This window comes from Lithobates pipiens, unplaced genomic scaffold, assembly GCF_037356315.1.
Source record: "Lithobates pipiens isolate NorthernLeopardFrog02 unplaced genomic scaffold, aLitPip1_a1.2 Scaffold_17, whole genome shotgun sequence".
In the NCBI taxonomy this organism is placed as follows: Eukaryota; Metazoa; Chordata; class Amphibia; order Anura; family Ranidae; genus Lithobates; species Lithobates pipiens.
In genome coordinates, this window is record NW_027507755.1 from 11,076,469 (window position 1) to 11,092,498 (window position 16,030).

General features: G+C 39.1%; 1 protein-coding gene across 6 annotated transcripts in view; it reads right to left on the reverse strand.

Moving 5' to 3' along the window:
* Window positions 1-10,853: 10,853 nt before the first annotated feature.
* The window catches only part of FAT3 (FAT atypical cadherin 3), a 994,495-nt gene continuing 989,318 nt past the window's right edge, over window positions 10,854-16,030 (reverse strand). For 3 of the 6 annotated variants that reach the window (XM_077484992.1, XM_077484995.1, XM_077484993.1), the window contains 2 exons: window positions 13,923-13,958; window positions 10,854-11,856 (listed from right to left, as the gene is read on the reverse strand). In XM_077484992.1, the coding sequence (XP_077341118.1) occupies window positions 11,237-11,856; window positions 13,923-13,958 (656 nt within the window). In that variant the 3' untranslated portion in view covers window positions 10,854-11,236. The remainder of the gene's footprint in view (window positions 11,857-13,922; window positions 13,959-16,030) is intronic. The other 3 variants (XM_077484996.1, XM_077484994.1, XM_077484997.1) reach the window with 1 other exon arrangement.

Below are 16,030 nucleotides of genomic sequence, written 5' to 3' on the forward strand. Positions count from 1 at the left end.
TCAAACCAATTTACAAATGCCCCCCCCCCCCCCCCCCCCAGAATTTTACAATTAACCTTTCCTTCACTTCCTTAATGCTGGTGTCAAGGTGGCCGATTACTAGCACTAGTCATGCCACTATAACAGGCATTTCTCCTTGGTGGTGAGGGGATCAGTGGCAGACGAAAGATTAGTATAAGCCAGAGAGGAACCCGGGCAATGTACAGGTTCATGCTCAATGCTTTGTAAATGCTCACTGCACATGATGTGTGTTTCAGGCTTTTGTATGAGATAAAAGTCAGTGAGAACTAGGCTTGATCTTTATTTCCTATAGCTCCCTTGATAACCTTCCAAAAGATGTATCTTTTGATATTGTTGTTTATTCTCAGTAAGGTAACCCTGGGGTTCTAAAGAAAAAATGTTCTTTCTTTTGGACAACATAAGAACAAACACTGGGAATGGCACAGTGTATACAGTATAAAGCTAATTAAAGATATATATTAAAATTCATAAGGAAAAACATGTTTTGTTTTGAACACAAATCAGTATTGATTAAAATGATGTTGTGTGTGCTTTAAATAAATGATAATAAAGGCCACAATCATTAATTTGTTTCTAATAGGAACTAGGCAAATGTCAGCAAATGTTACGACTAAGCCCTTGTACACACGGTCGGAGATTCCGACGGAATGTGTCCTATCGGACCGTTTTGTCGGATAATCCGACTGTGTGTGGTATGCATCGGACTGTTTCCGTCGGAATATCCGTCGGACCCAATATTCCAACTTGTTGGAAATATTTTCCGACAAACTGGTCCGATCGGACATACTCCGATCATGTGTAGAGAATTTTGATCGGACAAAGTGCCACACATGCTCAGATCAAATTCCTACACCAAAGATATTGGCTACTAGCGTGAACGTAGTCCCGTCGTAACGAAATAACGTCATCACATTCTGAACGATCGGATTTTCCGACAACTTGGTCCGATCGTGTGTATGCAACAGTTTTGGACACAATCCGTCGGACAAAATCCGTCGGACAAAATCCAACGGATTTGGTTGGCAGAATGTCCAACCGTGTGTACAAGGGGTTAGAGTTGTAAAGTCTCATGGTTTTTCACCTTAATGCATTATATGCATTAAGGTGAAAAATCTACTGTGCTGCAGCTGCCCCCCGGAGCCCCACATTTTCTTACCTGAAGTGGATCACTCCAGTGACAAGCACGAGCCAAGCAGCTCCAGCTGCTGTCTCGGGTCCTCACTGGATAGGTTGATAGCAGCAGGAGCCAATGGCTCCCATTGCTGTCAGTCAAATTCAGTGACACGGGAGTCAGGGGCGGGGCCGAGTCCTGCTGTCTGTGTCAATGGATACAGCAGCAGGACTCTGGAGTGTGCCAGCATGGGAGCCCCCATGGAAAGCGGCTCTCCATGGGGACACCCAATGAAGAGGAGGGGCCATGAGTGCCTCCGGGGGACCCCAGAAAAGGAGGATTGGGGTTGCTCTGTGCAAAACCTTTGTACAGAGCAGGTAAGTACAACATGTTATTTAAAAAAAAAAATAGCAAACCATTACAATCACTTTAAGTTACTTTCTTACAGCTTAACGTCAATACAAATATTTAAATTAAAACAAATTCTGAGAAAAAGCTAAGATTTTCTGTGAGCAGAATTTGCCCAAACTTGCGTGGTGTTTGGCTGAACTGGGCCGTGGCCTGTATACAGATACATTCTTCCATCTTGGGCAGCCTTCAGAAGCTGACACATTACATGACCCACAAAGGATTCCAGTGCACAATGATGTTATAGAGGCCATCATAATAACACCACATCACTGCAAATAGGTCAGTACAACACCAACATTCACAGGATCCAAAATTATAATTAGATAGGTGTGTTTGCCTCCCTAACATACAATGAGATACCCTTATGAAAGTGATAACAAATGCATAACTGAAAGCAACCAAGGGGTGACAGAGGGGGATCTATAGTCCAGGAGGAACCAAGCTTGTTTCCTTTCCCTAGCCACACTTGCAGAAATGGAAGCATGGCATATCAATCAGGTGGAAGAGATTTTAATCATCGTATTTTGTCATTTTATGGGAGGAATAGTGATTTCATAGGTGTTAATAATGGCAAAGTGATGCAGAGCTTATGATTTCGATTTTGCTTGTGGTTTGCCTGTTTCCCTATAACCAACCCATATTTTCCCAGTTCTAGACTCTGGAGGTTTGTAACAATTAAGCTACAACTGAATTTAATGTGGAGTGTTATGTGATTGTAGGAATTATCAATTTTTTCTAAGCATTTTATCTGGAAATGTTGAACAATATACAGATTACAAGAGTAAAGCTGGCTGAACATGTTGACATTGGTAAGCCTGTGTGGGACAGTCATTCAAAAGCATAGAGGAATATTAGCTTGTCCTGTTTGTTCTTTTCCAGCAATAGTCAGGGGAATCTAATGACATCCATGCTCCAAACAAAGCCTTTAGAACTTGTTGGTCTCCCTTACTGCAGTATTACCAAGGGTAAAAAAAAAACGAAGGGATCTTAGGCATCATTATTTCATAATGAAGTACTTTTTTCTGAAAAGCTGAATTCTAGGCAGTTATGAAAGATTTTAATTAATGCAGCTCTGTATTCATTAAAGTAGACTGCCAGCCAAAGCCTAACTAGTCCTAAAATGCTCCCACCTCCCTCCTAACACCAATACTATTTCAGATAGCAAGCAATTGTGCTGCAAGTTCGAAAACGACTTGCTAAGCTATTGCTAGACTTGCCAGGCTTTACTAATTTGTTGCACAATTGGAGCAAGTCCACATTGCATGACTCCAGATCAACTTTCTTTGCAAACATTCTGTAAGTCTGCTTCAAGGGGGCATTGTGGCTGAATTTTCATGCTGTAGACTTTCAGAGCTCTTGCTGTAGACTCCCCACAGCAACTTTTCTCTTGCTTGAAACTTGCCATGCAAATTTGAAATTGAATTTTTACACTGAAAAAGTGGCAACTAGAACTTGTGCTTCAAATGCTCTGCAAGTGTACAACTTGCCAGTGAAAATGTGCAAGTCAATAGACTTACAATTCAACACTGCCACAGATTTGTGTAAATGTATTTTGTAATGCAAACATTGTACGTATCAGTTGATTTGACATAAGTCATTTGCAGTTGCTCTACAACAGAGCTCAGAGCCTGGGAGCAGGAGAAGCAGCACAGGGAGCCAATTAGCTGTGTTTGAGTGTAGATGTGCTAAAAATGAACATGCTGATAGGAGTGGACAGCACAGTGATAAAGATGAGCTCATCAGTCTGCTGCTTCTCCTTTCACTTCCTGGGGCTGGGACAAGACTCGTAAGTGTTACTGCACCAGAGAAAATCAGGTCTCCTGCCCTGCCAGACAGGGATGTGCTGTACAGCAGAGCTGTGTAACCCTTATGAATGGATGTAATGAAATAAAAATACTTTGGCAGGTAAATCATATATTTTCATCTGTGTATTAGCCTGACGTGGAGTTTTAACTTACTGGAGAAGGAGGTGGTTTGTGCTAGACGCTGCTATTGCTTTATCATATATCCCTGCATGGTGCTTGTTTACAATGAACAGAGTGTTAGGTTCAATGCATTTTGCATGCTAAAAATGTATTTTCAACCTTACTTGATGCACTTTATATATGAATATATATGGCTTATACTACAAAAATGTTTTCAGGAGTGCAGAAGTGCAAATATTTATGGGCAGAACAATATACAGAAATATGGTACCTCTAACCTCTCCCATTGGCCCACCATAAGAGACATTGGGCCTCATTCTGTAGATCAGAACCCAGTCTAGGGCTTCAAATCTATTGCCTTTTTTTATTTTTTTTTATATCCAGCACTTCTACTAGCAACAGATTTTTAATCTCAAAACAAAAAGGAAAATTTGCATCCCTATAACAAAGTTCCCTCCAGATAATATTGAGGTCATTGCACTGGTGGATAGCGTTGGAAGATGTAATAAACAGGGGAAAGAAGTTTTTCTTTCTTAGCACATATTTTTGAAGATTATGTAATATCCCACTTATTCTAATTCACAAACCTGTCTTGTTTGAGAATTACCAATTATCTATCAATATTTTTGTAGTTATTATTCAAATATACTAGAAAGCACTTTGACAGCATAATCAGCCATTAGCATCAATCTCTGCAGAATCACGTATAACACTCTGTAGGACTAACTTGGGTCAGAAGCCAATTAATGTAACTCACTGAGGTTGAGTAATTTAAACTGGAGAGTGCAAGATTTTCCCTCTTCTCCATATGTTGTAGACACATAGGCATAAACTTTTCATAAGGCTGTTAATCAATGACATTTTGGAATCACAAAATGTCCCAAAGAATTATGGGGAAAACAATTATTTAGAAGTCTATTTTTACTGTTTTATTATTTTTGCAGTGTTCAGTAGCCTTAAAAAATAAAAATAAGGCTAACTATTATATTTAGAGAAATCTTCAACACACTTCTTCCTGTCAAAATTACTGAGGACACATGAATCATTTCTGGTATTGAAAGTTGCAGATGAAGACTTGGTTACCATTTTAAAGACCCAACATAAAAAACAGCACATAAGCAATTGCAAATGGTAGGTCCGCAGAGGATCCAAAAAGCAGAGAGTTTGCCAAGTATCTGTCAATGCTGATTTAGGCTTGTTTGGATCTTCAACTGCCAACATTAACTAGACCAGTTATATCATTTACTACACATGCAGTTCCAAAGATTCCATGAAGGCTGTCCCAAACTGGCTCTGTGTGTGTTTGTGAATTTCAAATTTACATAATCTGCAATAGCTATTGCTTACAGTAAAATATGCTACAGAAGACCTCATGCTGGTCACATATTTAAATAAATGGAAATAGTTGGTAATTTTTACTAAACTGTTTTGACGTGGCTTAGATAAATTGGCAGGTTTTCCACCACTGGGATGGTCTTATAATTATGCCAAAATAACAACCTCAACCCAATGTCATGAACACCCTACATAGATAGTTAACATAATTTGCTATGTATATAAAAGTGCCCACAAAATACACACCGTGGCGGGTATTTACTAAAACTGGAGCACACAGAATCTGGTACAGCTGTGCATAGTAACCAATCAGCTTGTAAATTCAACTTGTTCAAATGGGCTTTAACAATAAATTCTGTGCGCTCCAGTTTTGGCAAATCCCAACTATGGTGATATACAGTGGACAACCAGTTATACATGTATGGATGTAAATTTATATGTAGGCACAAGGCAAGCCCTAGTCCCGAACATTAACACCTGACTAGAAACTGCTGATTTAAAACATTTTGTAAATGACCCTTGTGGCGTTAACAAGGCTTTTTTTTTACTGTCTTTATGGGTAATGCTTTTCCACCCAACTGCCACATGGCCAGATGTGACATCAATAAATTCATCGGACACAAAATTATTTGCTGCCCGGTTAGACTTGACTATGCAACTCCAGACTCAACAATCAAAGTAATGACAGATTTAGCAGATATCTAGTTTCTAGGTCTGGATTAGCCATCTAGATCCAACAGTCATGCACAATTCATTTCTGAATATATCCATCTACAGAACAATACAAAAACAAGGTACACCACAGTCATAGCCAAGAAAATGTGAACTTATCAATATATAGTATGTGTTTTTTTTTTTTTTCATTATGAGTAAATGCAACAAAACTTTGCATTTAGTTTTTTGGGTTTAGAGGTTGGAAAGTTAAAGACTGAGAGGCTGCAAGATCATCGGTTCTTGAGATGTGCTATCTCTTTCTCTGGTAGAATTTTTTTAACCTGCCTGGCGGTATGATTCAGTCTGGTTTTAGGTGCTGAAAGCGGTACAATTATTTTGCATGGACATTTGGCATTTTATATTGTAGTCCTGCAATTCTTAGGAATAACGCTCTTAAATCTGTTCAAACCAGAGTCTAGCAGACATCCCGGGTATGATAAAGTTTATAATATAATAAAGAATAATAAAAAATTATTCAATAATGTAATCAAATCCTAAAACACTGAAAAAGGGACACGTTTTGGTTGCTATGGACAATCTCCAAATTCCAGGCAGAAAAAACAGTATTTATAATATAAAAGTGCATGCAGGGCATTGCACAGACCACTAGGGACAAAGCGGGTGTGTAATTTTTAATACAGTACTGTAATCTGTAAGATTACAGAGCTGTGTGTGTTTTGTGTCTTCATACTTTTTTGAATTTTCCGCCGTTCTCCGCTCCCGTGCGCCGTAACGTCCATGGGAACGGAGCTCGGCGGCATTCGGCACTGTGAATTGAGCGGAGGACGGCTCGATCACACAGCGTGGAGGACATTGCTGGATCCAGGGGACAAGGTAAGTAACTCTCCCTGTGTCCTCCCCTGCATCCAGCGATGCGATCCCAAGTCTGGTTCGGGGTTACCGCTCCTGTTAGTGAAATCCCAACCCGAGCCAGACTCGGGATTACTGCCAGGGAGGTTGAATGGTATTTTAATGTAAAAAAAAAAAGCACAGAAGCATCCTAGCTATAGAGTACGTCTCGGGGGGGCGGCAGGAATGGAGCTATGAACGATGAAAATTAGCTACAGGAGCATACCAAGATATACAAGAAACTAGAAAGTGACCCAGCCCCAACCCCCCCCCCCCCCCCAAAACTCAACCTATAACCAAGGATGGACAAACTCTTAATGCTTCTCACCATCTGTTACGGAACAAGATGACCATGAATGGAAATGTAATTTATTAAAGTATAGCTAAAGGCTGCTTTATGTGTCTTAAGCCCAACATCCAGCCATAAAAACGTTATCTTTCTGTGATGGATTTCAATTTTCTTTCATTTGTGTCTCACATGTCCCCCCTCTTAGACTCTGCACCTTACAGTGGAAAGGTTTTAGCGACAGAGGCAGTGCTGTCAATCTAGAAATTGGTGGGCAGGACAATGTATGGCCAGGTGCTGTCAGATAAACTACAGGCATGTGAAACAGCAGTGATCATGTTGATAGCCAAGCACCCGGCAGCATTTGTCCCACTGTAGTACAGGCAGACACAGCCTACATGGGAGGGGTAAATCTGCTCTAAACTCAGGAGTAGTGGAGCGCTGTTGCCTTTCGCCATCACAGGAAGCTGCATTGTGTAGACCTCAATAACAGGTTCAACGAGTATTTGCGATACTTTGCAGATGGACTAGGGTATACTGTAAGCTCATATACACATATAATTAGATGCTGCAGCCAATATGTTTTAATGGGAGGCCATAGTTCTACTTTAGTAAATAATCCAACCACTGAAATACAATTCATATCGGGAAAGCACATCTTCAACCTGAAAAATGTATATGGTAAGCCCACAGCAAAACACATATTCCTCAATTATAAGATGGCTTTTACCTTATGCAGCTATATCAATGATAAAAAATCATTACTGACCAACCATAACAGGTCATGTCCAGCCCAGGTAACTTTAAGTACAATTCTGTGTCTCCGTTAGAAACATTTCAGTCACACGGTACATGTATCTAAAAAATGTCTTCACATTGTTTGAACTGCACGAAAATAACGTACCTTACCTTTATGTGAATATATGTTTATACATTAAGTGTCACATTTTTATCATCCTAATCAGCCCAAATTTTAAAATAACTTCATAATTTAATACAAAAATACCGCAGGGATAAGTGGGCCATTTTCACTAGCTATCAGATATAAATAATACTTCTCTACCATTACAAAGACACTACAATGCACTGCATTTTATTGCTTAAATAGATGAAGACTCTCTAATATGCTACAAACAGGCTCATTTTAATAAGGTGTTCATTAAAAGGTTCAGTTTTAATATTGCTGTGAGTTAGAGAAAGCCAATAAATAAATAACAAATGACAATGAGACACTGAAAGAGCATCCATTACCACCAAATAGTCAAATGTGAACACATGACCAACACATCTGCATATGATAAAACATTTGTGTACACCTCCCCAAATTATTTTATTCCGGTGTTTCCAGTCTTGGTAATGCTACGGCAAAGATATTTTTGAAAATTGTGTACTTCCAGCATTGGGACAATAGTTTAGAGAAGGTACCTTTCTGGTTCTACATGACTGGGCTACAGTATATGCACAAAGCCAGCTATATACAGACATGGTTTGAGGGGTCTGGTGTGGAGGAACTTGACTGGCCTGCACTGAGCCCTGTCCTCAACTTTGTTGAATGTGTTTGGAATGATTGCTGATTATAAGCCATGTATTCTCACCCAGTCTTGCAGAAAACCTTACCAAAGAAGTGGAGGGTGTCAAAGCAAAAAAAAAAAAAGGTGTTCAGCTCCATATTAAGTTCTATGGTTTTCAAATTGAGTGTTCTACAAGTTTATATTAAAGTGATGGCCAAGTGTCCACACACTTTTTAACACACAGTTTGCTTTAAATTGTTTGCTGTTCCATTGGTTGAAGGGCATGGTCTGTTCTGATGTCACATTAGTAATTCTACAAATTGCTGTCCAACGAGAGAAACCACCTACCCCAACAGCACCAATAAGCATGCATTTATATCACAGTTCACCATTCACAATTCTGCAGCAGTCTCATGTAGAGGTCACACATAAACCCCCACAAAACCTTCAACTACGGGTGCTCCACTGGTTGAAGAGAATGGCCTGTTCTGAGGCTATTCTAGGAATTCTCCTCCTTGACACTAGCTAGAAAAAACACAGATCCCCAACAGAAGTAGTAAGCATGGGTGTGTATCAGAGTTCAGCCTATGCAATTCTGCAGTAGGCTCATGTGGAGGTAACACATGAGGCCTCCACGTGACCGCCAACTATGGCTGCTCCATTGTTTAAAGTGAATGGCCTGTTCAGAGTCACATTGTAATTCTGCACCTTGCTGCACACACCCATGATTACCTACTATTAAGCATGCGTGTGGGTTACAGTTCAGCCTATGAAATATCACAGCAGCCTCATGTAGAAGTAGCTCAACTTCAGAAGTTGGATATACCATCCAGTGACCAGTTTGACCAACCAGATTTCAAAACACCCCATTCTTTTCAAACACAGCAAAGCTAAGATATGGGTACTCCCCGCTTGTCATATTATTAATGGAGAGGCTTTCTCTGCTTCAAAGCCATACTAAAAATAAAAGGGCGGTTGGAGAATCCCTAATTGCACTGTGCATAGCTTAATGGTGTGCATATCCACCAATCAAAGTAACCGGCTTAGTACGGGCAGACTCATAGCAGATCATTTCTAAATTGCTACTCCAGGTTACTGCACGTCCCTACTCCTTGCACAATGCAATTTACAACATTTAATAAATCTGAAACGGAGAGTTCAGGTGGAGTAAATTCATAGTGTGTGTGTGTGCGTTTGTGTTTGGCTTCCAGATACATTTTTAGTGCAAAGTAGACGGGTGATTTTTGTGTGAACTGAAATTTGCCAGTATGGACAAGGCACACACATTTGTAATAAAAAATGGTTATATTGAGAAGTATGGCTAAATGACTCAGAATATATACATACATACTGTCTTCAGTAATGTAGGAGCATAGATATTTAAAGCATTTTTGTTATTTTCATATTTGTGCTATTCCATTAAACTTTCATACTTGTAAACAGCTCTGGTGCTTCTTTTCAAATTGTTTATGTCAAAATGTACTTATCACATATACTCACATGCATATTAACTGTCGCAGGCCAACTCAGGCATGGGGCTTAGAAGGAATCTTATGTGGTTTTGCTTTAAAGCTGAACTCCAAGCAGATATGGCATAAACAAATTAATGAAGCTTTGTATTCATTAATAAGTCATTAAATGCATTTTAATGCAACATGTATAAGTACCTGATTCTGACTTGGTATCAGCCTCAATCCAGCCAATCCAGAGTGCTGCATGCAAATGTGTTAATGAAAAACATGCTGATTTGAGGTGAAAGCAGTAGAAGAGCGAGGAGCGGGACAACCCCATCAGTCTGCTGCTGCTTTGTTGCTGTCCAGTCTAAAAGGCTTGTGGGGGTAGACAGAGGACACCAATGCATTCCTTATTTGTAAGTGGTGTCCATCTGTCTGTGCTGGCTGTGTAAATCTCATGGCTGGATGGAGAGAAATACAAATCCTTTAACAGGTAAAACAGTTCCCATATATGTATATCATCTTTGTATTTAGTTTTACTGTATGCCTGGATTCCAGCTTTAATGTGGGTGGATTTGGTAGGGTTTAAAAAGTCCCAATACTACAAGGAATTCAAATTATGGGGGGGTTGGTTTTGTGGACAACCTTCCCTATTGTTCAGAACCTCTCAGGTTTGAGAAGACATTGCCAGGGATGAATATACAGTATAGAAGGGGATTTCAATTCAGCAGAATTCAAGGTCCTGGGCTATGAAACTCTACCGCCAAGTATGCAAATGTCCACCCTTAAATACCTTGTATGTAGTTACTTCTCAATGCTCATTAGTAATTCCCAGATGGGTATTGAGAGTAGCAGGGATCTCAGAGATTTTCAATGCCACCACTTCTATGTACAGATGAAGATAACCTTAATACAGATGAAGATAAGCTTAATAGCAACAATGTTAACTGGATTACATCTCTGGACCCTACAGAGTTCTCGAACTGCTGCCTGCAGAAAATAACACAACTACCACAGTGGAGCTGATTTATGAAAGCTGGAGCAAAAGCAGAGATAGTACCCATAGCAAACAATCAGAGTCCATGATTGCTTTGAAAGATGAAATCTGGTTGCTGTGGATAACAACTTCAATTCTCATATTTTCAGACAATCAGCCCCCCCCCCCCCCCCCCCCTAGCGACTTAAGAGTTACATGCACATGAATACAAGTTCTGAGCACAAAATGGCTACTTCCAGTTTGAAAGTGACAAGTTTGCTTTAATACTCTTATAGCTACACTTCAGCCTTTCAAAGCCATATGATACACAGTACCAGCATATGCATGTTCACCTGCTTATAAATGTAGCGTCCATCCCCTTAAGATATGCAAGAGAATTTCAAACTGTACTTTTTTTTTCCCCAAAATTCTTTTGAGTACTAAAACACTGTGCATATGTTTGGCAATAAATATCAGCAAAGTGTTAAAAGGATTGTCTATTTAATTTTTCTCAACAGATAACTGACATACTATCTAAGCGACTGGAATTCCAAAGGTTTGCACTTGTTACTACAGTCCAGGATGAATGCTGTGGCTTTTTCAATATGTACGACTAGTCATGGCATATAAAAGAAAAAGTTTGTCACACTTGAGTCTGATGTTGGGTTTCCATATAGGGAATGTGGGATTGATCAATTCGAAAGTTGTCTAAACTTTCATAGTCACTTATGGCCACTTCTGTGTCTTCAAGTCCACAGATAACTGAGACGTCTGATGAGGAAGCACCCACAGAATTGTGCAAGGATAAAGAAACGTTATCTGTGCTTGATTTGTCCATATTTTGGCTTGGACCAGGCACAAAAGTACTAAACGAATGTCCAGCTTGGGAAATCGATGTGTCTATATCATTTGAGAGATGATGGGGTGGGAGGTATTGGCTTGGATGGAACTGTGGGCGTCGCCTAGAGTCCGGACTGAGCGTACTAACCACGGATCGTGGCTGTACTTTTGGAAGAGTGTCATAATGTTCTTGGAAGTCCTCCGGAAGTGGAGGTGGCAGTTGATCTTGGCTTAAATAGTCTTCATGTTGGGGAGGAGGGTAATCACTGTCAATATCGTAGCCACCAAGGTAATAGTCTGACTCCAACTCCCTGGTACTACCATGGTGAGCAGAGGATCCATCTGCGGCTTCGTAGTTTGGAGCTTCTTCAATGTCTGACAATCGTGCGCTTGGCATCCAGTCTGAAGTATCCCAATGGTAAGCTGCGAAAAATATAATATGTAAATGAATATGTTTATAGTAAAAATTGGACATCTCTTGGAATTCCACATGCTTCTGTTAATGGTAAATCAGCCATGCTTTTGTGCACCTGTACTGTAGTAAAAAATATTAATGTGAAGAACAAGGGCAGGCAAGATAGACACGTTCTTTATTCCTTTCAGCTAAAAAGGTTTTAGTGCATTTAAATAATACTTTTTACCTCCATGCCCTGTTACAATTTTAATCCTCATAAGTTCTACAAAATGCAGAGGCCCCATGGGGAACGCACAATAGGCAATATGGGACAGTGCGGCAATAACATGATTGCCACTGAAGCCATATTTGCACGTTTGCTTAGAGATATTCTTGTTGAACATTGATGGAGGGAAAAGTTGAAAGGTACAACATAGTCTGAAATTGTACCAGAAAACTCCTAGCAATGATCATGTGGAGCATCACTAGAGGGAGAGGGTAAAAGCCACCAACTGGACACAGTGGGGCTGATTTACTAAAAGGTAGTAGGCTTTTCAATTTTCAAGGGAATCTTCTCCTAGTTTGGTGGTTGTAATAAAAAAAAAAATCACTGTGCAGAAACTGTGCAGGCGCGCTCCCATTTCCTGCTACTGCATCCATTGACACAGACAGCGGGACTCGGGTCTGCCTCCTGGCTTCCGTGTTATTGTATTTGATTGACACCAGTGGGAGCCAATAGCTGTGCTGCTATCAATCTATCCAATCAGTACCTGACACACCGGCTGGAGGTGGCGTGCTCATCTCTAGCGCAGGAAAAATTGGGCTCAGATAAGTAAAAGGGGGGCTCTGGGGGGCTGGTGAACTACAAGTAATACATAGAATGCACTGAGGTGAAAAAACCCCTTTAATTAGGTTAAGAGAAAATTCCCTTGCAAACTGGAAGTTTGCCTTTAGTAAATCAAGCCCAAAATGATACTGGGCCTGTCAATCTATGTTGAACACAGAGCTCTTGCAATATGCAATATTGCTACTGCCAGAGGGAAAACTAAAACCTGAGTCCGGCTGTGGCTGCCATCTGGGGAAAGTCTGCATCTCAGTGGAATGCAACCAAAACAGAACAGTGTTTATGGTTTGGACCCTGTAAGTTCATTACTTCCCAGGCATTACATTTTTAAAGGGCCTATGACGTGCTTGTTCCTAATTGGCTGTAAAACACTGTGTGGAAATGTTTTTTTTGTGACAGGCCCCATTGTCATTCAACACATCACGGTAACACCAAATTCTCCCACAGTATACCAGCCTTAAGCAGGCCATAGATGATGCAAATTTCTTTCCTGCATCGATGGGTGTTGATTGGGGAATCCCTCCAATGGGACTATTGCCTTGTTCCAGTTTGGGTGGGGGGGGGGGGGGGGAACAGAGGGAGCCACCCATGCCGGGAGAACACAGCTATGGCCAGTGGCATTAATCGAATGTTAAAAAAAGTCATGCTGGTTGTACCCAAGTTGACCGATGGGTTGACTTGGGTAAACTCAGCCTGCCCATAGATGTTTCTAATCTCGACCGGTTCCTGCTGAACTGGCCAAGATTCAAGCAATCTATGGCCAGCTTTACAATAGTTATCCAAAAATACAATTTGGTGGCAATCATAGATGTGCCTTATTAATATTGGAGGCAGGATGTCCAAATACTCTAAAACCTTCATAGCTGAAAAAAACAAGTTGATGTGCTTACCCTCCTTGCCCTCTAATTTGGCAACAAATTGCTTGTTGCAAAACCATAGGTTCACTTTAAATTCACTGTTTTGTACATGCTTCCAAGCGTGTGCCATAAGAGCAATACATCATTGTTAATTCATATGTTACAAAACAAGGTGAGTGATAGTTCGGACACTGTTACAGCACGGCTGTATTAGAGGACACGGTACCAGCATGCTAGGGCATAAACATCCAGAAGAGGGTTTTCACAAGCAGGCAGGCAAAGCTTTCAAAACGTGTTTTCAGGATTGGAACATTATGTTCAAGAGACATGGTTAAAGGGGCTTTATGAAACACAACAATAAAAAGGCAGCAGAATTTCGGGTTACAAATGTCACCTCTGTTGTAATTCTGTCCTTGGTCCATTACTGGAGCTGTTTAGTTTAAGGAAAGGAGAATAGCAGTTCACAAAAAGCAATCAAAGGAAAAAGGACATTTTTTTTTTCATGCATCTTCAATGTAATGTCAGTCATTTTCTGTTTTTATTTTTTTTCCCAAACTGTTAAAAGTGTTTATAACAATCAATTTTTTTATACTTTCTTATCATTTACGGTTTAAAAAACTGAAAAAAATAGAACAAAAAAGAAATTACTTAAAAGGAAAAGATCACAACATTAAAAAAAATCAGAACACAGAGAGAAGTAAAATATTTTTTCATGTATTTAAAAAAATAGTTTGTATTTCTGTTCTTTCAGTTTTTTTCACAGCTGTTCATTTAGCATTTTTTTTAATGTATTAAGGTTTTACAGAATAGAAAAAAAAATAGCACAAAATGATAAACAAAAAAAATAAAAGGTTTGCCAGAACAGAAAACATGCATATATATATATATATATATATATATATATATATATATATATATATATATATATACATATATACACACAGTATAAAAAAAATAAAATTGACGCAAAATAATTATTTTGTTGTCTAAAATGTCTTCAAAATGATCTGTGTTTTATTACATTTAAATATTTGATTATTTGATATTTTATATATATATATATATATATATATATATATATATATATATATATATATACATATATATATACATATATATATATATATATATATATATATATATATATATATATATATATATATATATATATATATATATATATATACATATATATATACAGTTGTGCTCATAAGTTTACATACACTGCCAGAATTTATGATTTCTTGGCCATCTTTCAGAGAATATGAATGATAACACAAAACATTTCTTTCACTCATGGTTAGTGTTTGGCTGAAGCCATTTATTATCAATCAACTGTGTTTACTCTTTACTCTCATAATGGCAATAGAAACTACCCAAATCACCCTCATCAAAAGTTTACATACCCCGTCATTTTAGGTCTGATAACATGCATACAAGTTGACACAAAAGGGGTTTGAATGGATATTAAAGATAACCATCCTCACCTGTGATCTCTTTGCTTGTAATTAGTGTATGTGTATAAAAGGTCAGTGCGTTTCTGGACTCCTGACAGAACCTTGCATCTTTCATCCAATGCTGCACTGATGTTTATAGATTCTGAGTCATGGGGAAAGCAAAAGAATTGTCAAAGGATCTGCGGGAAAAGGTAGTTGAACTGTATAAAACAGGAAAGGGATATAAAAATATATCCTAGGAATTGAGAATGCCGATCAGCAGTGTTCAAACTGTAATCAAGAAGTGGAAATGAGGGGTTCTGTTGAAACCAAACCACGGTCAGGTAGACCAACTAAAATTTCAGCCACAACTGCTAGAAAAAATGTTCGGCATGCAAAGAAAAACCCACAAATAACTTCAGGTGAAATACAGGAATCTCTGAAAACATGTGGCGTGGCTATTTCAATAAGAACTTGATGCATTTGGTCAAAATTGATGGCAAGATGAATGCAGTATGTTATCAAAAAATACTGGAGGAACATATGCATTCATCAGCCAGGAAGCTGTGCATGGGACGTATTTTAAAATTCCAACATGACAATGATCCAAAACATAAGGCCAAGTCGACGTGTCATTGGCTACAGCAGAATAAAGTGAAGATTCTGGAGTGGACATCTCAGTCTCCTGACCTCAATATCATTGAGCCACTCTGGGGAGATTTCAAACGTGCAGTTCATGCAAGATAGCCCCGAGAATTTACAGGAACTGGAGGCTTTTTGCCAAGAGGAATGGGCAGCTTTACCATCTGAGAAGATAAAGAGCCTCATCCACAAATACCACAAAAGACTTAAAGCTGTCATTAATTTTAAAGGGGGCAATACACGGTATTAAGAACTGGGGTATGTAAAATTTTGATCAGGGTCATTTGGGTAGTTTCTGTTGCCATTATGATTTAAAAAGAGTAAACACAGTTGATTGATAATAAATGACTTCAGCCAAACACTAACCACGAGTGAAAGAAAAGTTGTGTTATCATTCATACTCTCTGAAAAATGGCCAATAAAT